The sequence below is a fragment of the Elaeis guineensis genome, chromosome 13, assembly GCF_000442705.2.
Source record: "Elaeis guineensis isolate ETL-2024a chromosome 13, EG11, whole genome shotgun sequence".
NCBI classification, from domain to species: Eukaryota; Viridiplantae; Streptophyta; class Magnoliopsida; order Arecales; family Arecaceae; genus Elaeis; species Elaeis guineensis.
The window spans coordinates 74,333,793-74,345,641 of NC_026005.2; the positions used below are offsets into that span (position 1 = coordinate 74,333,793).

The following is an 11,849-nucleotide window of genomic DNA, read 5'->3' on the forward strand; positions in this document are numbered from 1 at the left end:
ATTGATGGGTCAGATCATATTTTGCCGGTTCTAACAGATGTGAACTAACCGAAGACTTGGCAATCTCTGTAGCTTTAGTTTAAGCTTTTGCCATTTAACTATCAAGCAATTTAATTTCAGATTTAGGCCTTAAGTATCTGGTAGGAAATGGCCCCTCTTCCAGCTTTGTTCAAATGGTGCCACTAGTGTTTCCAGGTGCCCCTGTCATGGGTGCGGCCTTGTTATGGGAATATAATCCAAGCCTACATTGATTTTTCATGGTAATTTTATATATGGAACTAACCATGTCTAGTTTTCTGTTGACAACTTATGTTTTCGTCTCTTTATGTGATCCTTGGTGCCATCTTATCATTTTTGGCCCTATCTCCAGCATTATGTAGCTAAACCAGGAAAATGTCTGAAGAACAACGGAGACCAATTTGTTGTCTGTAGACAGGTGAAGAACAACAGATATGTTTGCTTAGCAGCTCAGCAGCTGTGACAGGATGTTATGGTCAGTGAAGTTATCGCCGATGTTAATTCTCATGTCGCAGATGTAGTGGTAGTATTTAATTTGATTCTAGCGTTTAGTTTTAGCATTTAAATTGGATGAGTTAGAATCCATTTTACCCATCCTCAATGGAGTCACGGATTCTTTTGGTCAGGCGTATGGACTCTGGTTTGGGAATTGGTAGTGGTGTTTGATGGTCTTTTTGAGCTTCGTACTACTCCCCCTTCCATTTAAAGTCTATTTCATCTTTTCCTCTTTTTTTTTTTTTTTTGAAGGCTCCATGCTGATGTTATTATCTACACTAGAAAGGGGGTCACAAGCTTGCAACAACTCTGATTGAAATGGTTAACAGACCCATGATGAGCATTTGCCTATCACACTGAATGGTTGGGGACTATGTTACATGATATTTTGAAGTCCCTTGTTGATGTAAGCAAAAGATAGCAGCATGATGACTGAAACATGATTTCGTTGATTGTAACCATCATCATCAAATGGTATGTACTTCGGTAAATACCCTTCAGCAGCATTATAAGATCAGTTTAGAAAAAGGCTACAATCGAAGCCATTGATTGCCATCAATGTAATTCTGATCTAGGAAAGGCCGTGCTTCGTCGTAGTTGAGTGATCTTGCCCACTGTACCCTCTTTCTCAAATTGGCACCCTTACCACTGCAGTTGAACTCTCCAAACCAGACTGTCCTGCAAAATTGAGATCAGCGAAATACTGGTAGAGTGAGAATTTTTTCATCTACTAATTGTCATTGGCCTTCTTCTTTTTTTATCAGAGATGCTTGTACCTTGTTCTTGATGGATCTCCCCAGTCACTCCATCCTTCAGGGATAATGATGCCTTCGAGTTGGCAGTAGGAATAGACCACTCTTGCATACCTTCCCCAAGCTCTTCCCAAGTAGAGAATGCCAGAGCCATCCAGCCTGCAGTCCAGGAAAGAGAACCCGGAATCATCCTTTGGTGAATTCCTTTGAGAAGCTGCGACTGCTCCATAGCTCATTGCAACTGCATGAAGTCTGCAGCCCTGCTTCACATCAAGACACTCATGAATAGATCCGAGACTACAAGATCTAAGCAGAACAACGTGAACATTTCACTGTTCTCTTATCACCCAGTACAGCAGTGACAGATATTTTGATCTAAATCAGTATAAATAAACCTACCTAGGGTATGAAAATAGCAGCAATTATACTTCAGCATACATTACTGATGAGTTGTTGATTTTTTTCAAAGAAAAAAAAATTAAAAAAATCAAACAGAGGAGAACATCCTGCTTTATAGAAAAGTTTAGGCCAACCAATTAAATATTGAAATAGTTAAGAGAATTCAGCGGATGATGATTGAATTCACAAAGATAATGGAAACTTGCACATCCTAATATGGACGGCTAACTGAAAAAAGTTCACATAATTGAAAGAGAGATTTGTTGCTCAGACATAACCTGATACAATGATCTTGCATTTCCAAATATGAAATCAATGGATCCTTGGACGTAGCATTCCAAGAAATAATGCCTTCCCATGTGATCAAAGAGTGTGTCTTGAGATCCCAAAATCCTGCATCTATATAACATGGCCTTGTCCCCGGACAGTCTCAATGCCACTGCTTGCATTCCTATTGCACCAGGCACTGCACCTTGTGCTGTGTTCTGCCACTCAGTCCATTTCAAGCTATCAGAACCAAAGAACGTTAGAAATTTTCTTTTCTGTATATCTTTTGTAAATAACATATCTAGCTTTTGCTACGAATTCTGGGTACCTCAAAAGTAATTCCTTTTGCGCAGAAGTAATCGGATTCTACGGCAACTGATGCAGAGTAAAAGGTCCCAACTGTCCGGCCATTGGGACCTCGATCAGATGCCTTTGAATGCCACGAGATAACAGTTTCAGAGCTCCCATTGGCAATGAATGAGATATAAGGCTTTGTTATGGGAATGATCACCTTCTCTCTGCAAAATCCAAATTTTCTGACGTTAACAAATGGAAAAAAGAGAAACATCTAGGCAATGAGACCATGTTCTAATGAAATAACGAAGGCTTCTCAATTGGAAGGATGCTTTGCAAGTTTTTGACACAAAGGAAGGATGAAGAAGTATAACATTTTCGCAATCCGAAGTTCGGCAGAGAAAAGGATCACACATCATAAATTTAAAAAGCCTAGAACAACGCAAAGTAAAAACACTCAAACCATGCTGAAAGAAAAAAAAAAAAAAGAGCAAATTACTGGCCAAAAGAGAACTTGCTGGCCAAATGACCAGTGCTCTCTTACAAACCTAATAACATTTCTACTGCTGCTAGCTTGCGTACCTAAAGTTAACAGAAAACACTCTTTTTTTTCCCCAAAATTTGCAAGTCTAAACAATGAGGACTGATGAAAAACATATACATAATAACATCCTAGTCTCTTAAAAAAAATGAAACACACAAGCTATGGAAATGGCCACAGAAATCATCAAGTAGATTACATAATACCATCATGGTCTGGTGGCTTCTCCACACTCACCTATACACTCCTGGAGAAATAAATATCTTCACTCTTTCCTTATTACCATCTGGAACGATATTCACCGCTCCCTGCACTGTCCTCGAATCTCCACTCCCATCCTTCGATACCAACATGACTCGACTGTGAGCCCTATCAATTAAATTGTTCCCAGAGTAATTCTTTGCACTCAAGTCATCCCAAGAAATGAAATCCTTGTGCCGTATCTGGGTTCCCTGACAATCAAAACCCTGAAACAAGCCACAACAAAGAGACTTAAAACAAAGAAGTCCATCTCTCTCCACCTCTATCTCTCTCTCTCAAACTCACTGCTTTAGAGCTTGTCATTATTCTGGGTCTTATAGAGTGTGGAAGTTATAGAGAGTGAGGCGTTGAAGGGGTGGGAAACTGATGATGCTATTAAACGTTGGGAGGTAAAAAGACATACAACGAGAAGGGATGCCTCCGTGTAGTTAATGAGCAGTTGGACTGTTTGAGACGCAACGGTTACGTCTTATATTGTAACTGAAACAGGATTGTGAAAGACTCTAAAGCTTCGCCGGCTTTCAAAGGCCTATCGTATTATATGTTGTATGGTTACGTGAAGTGTATTTAGGCCATTGGGCCGATCGATCTATGACACGAAGAGCCTTAAGACTAATACAAGAGTCTCGGGAGGAATTGAAGAGGAACAAAGTTGGTGGAATGGACGATCTGAGTTTGGGGAACAATCCCGTCTCGGAGAATGGCAAGGCCACAGGGATTAGAGGAGGCGGAAACAATGATCAGCAGTTGGAAAAGAACGGAACAGGGAATGACTTCTCTAAAGTTGGAGAAGATGGAAACGCTTCACGCCATTCATGGCCGTCGAATTCTCAAGGAATGATCTGAAAGAGGCTCGAGCCGAGTGGCGGCTGGCTCTTATTGGAAGAACTTTGGTGAAGCGACTTGGTCTAGAATTTCTTATTAATTCGTTGAAGGAACTACGGAGACTGCAGGTGACTCTGAAGCTTTTCCTATTGGAGGAGATCATTTTGTATTCAGATTTCAATCTGAGGTTATTGGAGGACAGGTTGCCACGAGATTCCCAGCATTTTTGGCTGGATGATTGGACTGAAAGTTTCAAGTTGAGAAGTTTCGCAAGAGTCTGTGACTTGGTTGATCTTAATGAACCACCGATTCCAGGAGTAGATCTTGAAGGTGAAGGAGAAGAACCATTTGGGCAACCTTTCACGCTTGAGTTGGAGAAGATGGAAACACCATGATTGCTCCTCTGCGAAAGCGGAAGGAAAAGTTGCATCAGTTGGGCAAGAAAGAAAGTCATCCAATTGAAGGCCGAATCGAGCTGGCCCATGGCTCGCAGCTCAGGGATGAAGGAGGAGGCCTTCAAGCAAAATTTTTTTTTTTTTTTTTTTTTTTTGAGGGATGAGAGAGCTTAAAAAAAAAAAAAAAAAATCATAAGCTTTTATTAAAAGAAAAATAGAGCTAGTGCAAGGAGATCTAAGAAACATGCAATTAGGGATAAATCTCTAGTTCTACTTTCAACTTAAAAGCAACTTCTAGTTAAGTCTTATGTAAAAGTAACTTCCATTCCAAAAATAAATTAAAAGCAATTTTTCATTTTGACTAAAATTATCTTATATTCTTATACATAATAAAGAGTATTCTTTACAATATGGAGTATTACATTATATTAGTACAATATTCCTTTACAATAACTCAGTGTTTTTATTATATTATATTAGCACAGTATCCCTTTACAATAAGATAATATTATATTATATTAGCATAGTATTCTTTTATAATAATACGTATTACTTTATTATATTATATTAGTGTAGTATTTTTTACAATAAAGTAGTATGACATTATCATATATAGTATTACTTTAAACAATACAATGTTGCTTTATAATAGTGTAAAGTGTAGTATTGCTTATAATAGCACAATACTATTTTATAATAGTACAGTACTATTTTATAATAGTACAGTATTTTATAATAGTACAGTATTATTTTATAATAGGCAGTATTATTTTATGATATTGTAGTGTTGTTTATAACTGCAGGAGCAATTTGATTATTTTATGCCATTTGGAGAGCTATTTTTAATTATGTTTGAAATGGAGAGTATTCTTTACTTAAAACTTAAATGGGGAGCTACTTTTAAGGTTAAACTCAATTAAAATTTCTCATTAGTTTATCCTAAAAGAAATAGAGTGAATTTCTTTTCTTTTTTTTTTTTGGAGGTAAGAGGCCACTTCTTTAACATAGCTAGGGGAGAAATGGGAAAAAAAAATCATAAATTGGGTGAGGTCATCGAATAACAGATTCGGTATCCATCAAAAGCCTATACACTTCCTTTACCTTTATCAATACAACAGTAAAGTGAGCAAGTTCGAGTATTTACAAACAAGAGACTAATTATTGAAGCTCTGGCAGAGGCAAGTCTTCCAATAAAACTCACGAAAGAAGTGATTCTCCACCTCATCATGGACATGAAACTTGGAGAATGGCAAACTACACATAATAGATCGACATAATGGTCCAAGATCCAAAATAAATACCATTTGAAGAAAATCGAGAGAAAAAATTATGAAAGAATAAAAAATTTAAAGAAAAAATAAGTTATTTAAAGAAAATGCCTCACAAAAGAGTTTCTATATATATAAATATTCTCTCTTCTCTCTTTCTTCCACCATAATTTTTCATAATTTCACCGTCTTCCACACCTTTCTCCATATATTTTTCACCACCAAGGAGATATCAAAGATCCCTTTAAATAGAGCACTATGCCACCATATAGGTGGAAGTTTGATTCTGTTTGAACTCGCAAACCAAGTCTATTAGAACATAAATTCTAACAATCTTTAAAAAGAAATAATTAAATAAAGTAACACTAGAATAGAATCCTAAAGTCATTAAAATCAATGACCAACTAAAAATGAAATCCTAATTGAATTGTGACTTAGCAATGAATCTTAATACTCTTTCTGATTGCAAAGTCTATATCGATAATGCTGAATTTATCAATGTCATAAAGCACTAGCCATCGCCATATGATGCATATGCCGAAATTGATAATTCCTCAATACTTTCTTTAGCACAAACTCAATAATCACGCATGATGTTAAAATTTCTTCCAACATCATTTATTCCAAGGAACATCAAGCTGTCGATTGCAATAACTATAAGCATTGTCATTACCTGCACACAAGTAAAATCAAAATAAAAATTTTTAGTTATTTCCATATATTCCTACTTGAGGAGCCTCAAATAACTACACATAGTTGGCTCCTATATATAGAACCAAATCTTCATGCATAGAGTCTTCTAGCAACTCAAACTTTGGAGTAGCCTCAAAATCAACCAATACCAAGGCACAACAAAAATCACCTCCACCAAGCATATCTTCTTGTTCCTTAATCTCCGAAGCTACTTTAAATTAATCAACCTTTCATCTTCATAGCCAACTAAGTCTCCACAAGAAACATTCAGATTTTAAATAGCTTCAATATAGGACTCCCTCATATGATTTGATTCCTAATACATATTTCATAATCGGATCAATTATAGTATCTTTAACTCTTTTGAGCAATTTCAAAATTAACAAATTCTTTAACCACTATCTTTTTTTAAACTTGATAAAGTAGCCATTGATTAAACTTTCCTGCTCAAGATTTTTTTCTGGATTTGATTGATCCTCAAGCTAATCAACCTTATCACGCTCCAAGCCTTTAAAAGTCACTCCAATTTCTAATTGATCAACTCCCCCCATTTCAAATCTGCATCTTTAAACCAAGTTTTTGTTCCTTTTTGAAATTTTTGAAAAAATCGAGACCAAAATCCATTCTTCAATAATTTTTGTTTGGGATGTCTCGGCTTGCATGAATTTGAGTGGAAGACTATAAAAATATCTCATGCTTTCTTGGCTCCTTTACATTCTAAATATGAAGAAGATTTTTTTTATCAACTGAAATTCGAAGAATCCATATTATTTTTTGAGATTTTAAATTTCACTTTCTTCTTGTAGTTTCATTTATTGGCATCATCTTTGACTCATCCAAAATATCTCATAAATCTTGACTTATCAAATAAAATTTTACAAGAGCCTTCCAATATGCATAATATGTTTTGTTTAACTTATGAAAATAAGTGATAATTGTAAAAACAGCTTTATTAATGTTGGTAAGATCAGGTATCTCATAACAAAATCTATTGATAGAGACAGTAATAGCATCAGCCATGATGATTCATCCTTAAATCATCAAATAAAAGTCCACATACTTGCATCATTGCACAATACATTACTAGAAGCTCTTCAATCATACCAAGCTACAAACACGGAACCACTAATAATCAAGTTGCCGCTTCATAAAACTATACTCCGAATAAATTTGATTGAAGATCCAAACTGCTAAAACCACTCTAGCTTTGATATCATGTAGAACTACAAATATACAGGCCACCAATCTTAAAACCTTAGCTCTGATAGAGCCACAAATAGATGGGCCACAAATCTCAAACCTTTAAGCTCAGATACTATATAGAATGGCATGCTATATAGAATAGATCAACCATGCCGGTCTAAGATCCAAAATAAATATCAAATAAAAAAAATATATGCAAAGAATCATGAAAAATTATGAAAGAAAAATTTGAGAGAATAAAATAAATTTATTCAAATAAGAATAAATATCAAAATCTCACAAAGACGTCTCATGAAAGAGTCTTCACACATACAAATAATTTCTTCTCTCTCTTTCTTTCCACCACAATGATTCCGCTGTCCTCTACATCATTTTTCACATACTAAGAAGATACCAAAGGTCCTTTTAAATAGAGCACCATGTGGATGAAAGTTTGACTCTTACTTGAACTCACAAGTCAATGATCTACTAGGACATATTTTCTAGCAACCTTTAGAAGAAAATAATTAAATAAAATAATATTAAGAATAGAATCTTAAAATCATTAAAATTAATGATCGATTAAAATTAAAATCTTAATTGGACTAGACTTGACAATAAATCTCAAAGTCTTTTTTCATGCATTATCGCCTAAAGCTCGTGGCCTCTACCAATGGTCTCTTGTGCTACCGCATCGGACCATTCTTGGGACCCAATATTGCTGCCTCTCCATCTGGCTGGCCTTTGCCCCATCCATCTCCTTGAGATGTTACACTCTAGTCTGCCTCCGTCATTGCCATGCCATTATCAAGGGATATATCACGGCCTAGTTTTGGTTCCATGTCTTCTCCTCCGATACTGTTGTGCTCTAATACTACTTGTTGCAGGAGGAAAAAAAAAAAAAGAGAGAGAAAATATTACAAACAAATCAAGATAATATAGATTCCTCAATCCTATCTCCACAGGACGTACAAGCTTCACTATGAGAGAAAAAAATCAAACAAATACAAGAGAACTCACCACTCAACTCTTATATAAAGATCTTCCAACAAGAATCTTTAAAATCCTCACAAAAGCTCTCTGAAATCTCTCTTGAAGCCTTTCTATACAACCAGAATATCACCAGCTATCTCACACAATAAATGGCTCATCAATCGGAGCTATATAAGCTCCAGAATCACCAAAATAGTGTTTTACTCGGATACCAGACTCAAATCAAATCTTAGAACCCTTCTGGACCATCCGATCGTGATCGGCTCAAACCAAAGATGTTCGATCGTGCATATCATGAGTCGACAGTCCTGATCATAGGTGGATTAGATCCCAACTGTTCGATCCTGACCGGCTGCGACATCAGCCATCGGATCACGTTTGGATGAATCCCCACCATCCGATCCACCTACCACATGGTAGATCACGCCAGATCGCGGTCCATGATGGATTGAGTGAGCTGGCGCCCATGCTCGCCTAGGCCGACCCAACACGCTGTGCCATCGGTAGAGGTGGGCATCGAGCCGAGCTGGCCTAGCACGACCTGCCAAATACTGTAGCGGGCAGGCTGGCTCGGCCCGCCAAGTACTATAACGGGCCATTCTAAGGCATGGCCCAATACTAGGGGCTGGACTGGGTTGGGGTTTGGTGGCCCACGGCCCAGCCATGCCAGGCACGGCACGATACGTGCCCAGGCCCAGCACAACTCGTATGACAGCCCATAAAAAAAAAAGATATTAAAATTTTTTTTGTAAAAATAAAAACCACCTTGTAATGGTGGAAGATTTGGCATGAACCTTATCAGTTTATTAATATAAATCAAAATTGTATAAAAGAGGAGGGGGGCTAGGCCTTACCTTCAGAATACAATAAGAGGGAGAGAGAAGAAAATAGAAGTGACTCACCTCAATAAATAAAAAATAAAAATATAAAATTTTAAAAAATTAAAAATTAAAAATAAATCTTACTAATTGTCTGTGCCATTTGTGTCATCCTCATCATCAAATCCAGTATCATATCCTTCTTTGTCTTTAAGTCTCGCCTCTGTATCTAGACAATTTTTGAAGCAGAGCAGCATCTCAACTATCTCGCCCATCCTACTCCTCTTTTCATCCAGAACGTGCTGACCTACACTAAAAGCTGATTCTATGCTACTATAGACATCGACACAGCTAAAATATCATGTATAATTATAGACATAATAGGGTATTGATTTTTTACACTCTTTTATCAGACCAACACATCAAAATTTTTTATTTGATTTTTATCTAATGCAAAAGAGATTTTATTTTGTAAATAAAATTCTAATTCGTTGCTTAAAGATGAAGAAGATACCAATAAAGAAGATGCATGTGAATGTCTCCTATATGCAAAAAATAAGAAAACAGATGATGAACGAGAGGTACTAGAAGTGGGTCGTGAAGATGATATGGACTGTTTAGATCCATGAATATTTTCATCATATAATACAAAAATATCATAAAGTAGCTGAGTTACCTCAGCTTTAGATGCTTCGGAATCATGATTCATATATTTATCAATTTCATCAAGTAAATTATGTATGCCACTTAATTTGATTCGTGAATCAAATATAACAGCTAAGTTATGCATGGAACATATTACGTCTCAATACTGATTCCATTTAGTTTCCATTTCATGAATAATAGATATTAAAACATTATCATATCTATATTGTGCAAATTGATCATAAATTATATATGTTGGTCGTAAAAATACATAAAAAATTAAAAAATAAATATAAAAAAAAATATTTGTAGCATTCTAAAAACTAACTAAAAAATCTTCTAATTTTTTTTTTTCCAATCAGTTTCAATCAAAATAAAACATAATCCATGATCATTTATATATGTACTTAACAGGTTTTTGTATGGATATGCATCATGAATCATTATATATGTAGAATTTCAACGGATAACTATATCAAGTTTAAATTTTTTGAAATATTTACCATAGTCTCGACATAATTATTTAAATTCTTGTAATCGTACTCTTGAATATTGAATAAAAGATACTACATTCCTAATTCTTATAATTATATCTTGAACAATACCCATTCCAGCTTGAGCATAAAGATTTAAAATATGATATGTACATATAATATGAAACAAATTTTTATTAAGAATGGAATGAAAAAAGTCCTTCAATAATTAGATAACTACATTATTATTAGATGCATTATCAAATATAACAGACATAATTTTATTACTAATACCATATTTAGCTGCTATTTGATAAATAGCATTGGATATTTATCGGCTAGAATGGGGATAATCAAATAAACAAAAAGCAAGAATACGTTTATTTAATTATCAATCATTATTTATATAATGAGCAATGACAGAAATAAAAGATATACTATCTACAGATATAGTCTATATATAAAAAATTAATGATATTTTTATATTTAAGACAGAAAGAATTTCAATCAAATTATCTTTTATTACTAAGTAATTAGTCGTAGCTATTCTTCTAAATGTACGTCTACTGATTCTTTTGTAAGCAGCTTGTAAAGCTAATTGAACATACTCTTCAAAATTAAAAGATTCATATAGGCTAAAAGGTAATTCATCCCTAACTATCTATTTTACAAATATTTTTCTTTGATTTTCACGATTGTAAGCAACAGTTCCTACAAGGGCACCCCTTTGTGTATTAAGGATGCTTTGAAGACAAGAATCACTTACCCTATGAGACTCTTGATATCTCTTCAAATGGCCAGTTTCTCCAAAACTGGCACAATTATATAATTTGACATATTTTTTATATTTGATTTTATAGACTTTATCAACTAAAATTCTATTAAAATCATTCCATACAGCACCAATCCTCTTACGGGAAGAAGATCCAGCTTCAACAGAAGGGGCTTCAGAGAGAGTAGGAAAAGTTTTTTTCTCAGAAATAGGAAGAAAGCCGGATTACACGACGGTAATACTCTCATCATCATAATTTGCCATCTAAATTGAATAAATATAAAAAAAATAAAAACTAATCTGTAACCAGCAAAAAAAATTGAGTAGAGCCAAAAAGGAAGAAGAAGTAGGGTAAAGAGTTGGAGAGACGGAAGAAAAGAGTCGAGACGGAAGAGGAGAGCTGAAGAGAGTAGAGCCGACAGAGTAGAGCCGGAAGAGCTGCTTCTTGAACTCTGACCTCTAAAAGGGAGATACTTTCTCCTCTTGTATAACTCTTGAATTGCTAAACTATAATTGCTATTTGCTAAATATTGAATAGAAGAGAACAAAATTGCTAGAAGAGAGAATAAATAGGAACAAAGATATTAGAGAGGGAGAGGATTGGTTTGATGAATTGATGTGGTGAGAATGAAAGATGAGGGCCCTAGTTATGGAAACCCTAAAATTTTTATTTTCCCAAAATACCCCTCAACTAGTCATTTTTTGGCTGTTAGAGGATCAAAATGGTCATTTTTTCAAATATAACCGTTATAACCCAA

At 35.1% G+C, this 11,849-nt stretch overlaps 1 protein-coding gene across 1 annotated transcript; it reads right to left on the bottom strand.

The window, feature by feature from the left end:
- Positions 1 to 890: 890 nt before the first annotated feature.
- On the bottom strand, positions 891 to 3,992 carry LOC105056107 (pectinesterase QRT1-like). Its single transcript, XM_010938188.2, is given in 6 exon segments — positions 891 to 1,191; positions 1,290 to 1,525; positions 1,943 to 2,149; positions 2,260 to 2,449; positions 3,004 to 3,226; positions 3,229 to 3,992. Coding segments are annotated over 6 exon segments (1,053 nt in total). The 5' UTR covers positions 3,278 to 3,992; the 3' UTR covers positions 891 to 1,043.
- Between the last annotated feature and the right edge of the window lie 7,857 nt (positions 3,993 to 11,849).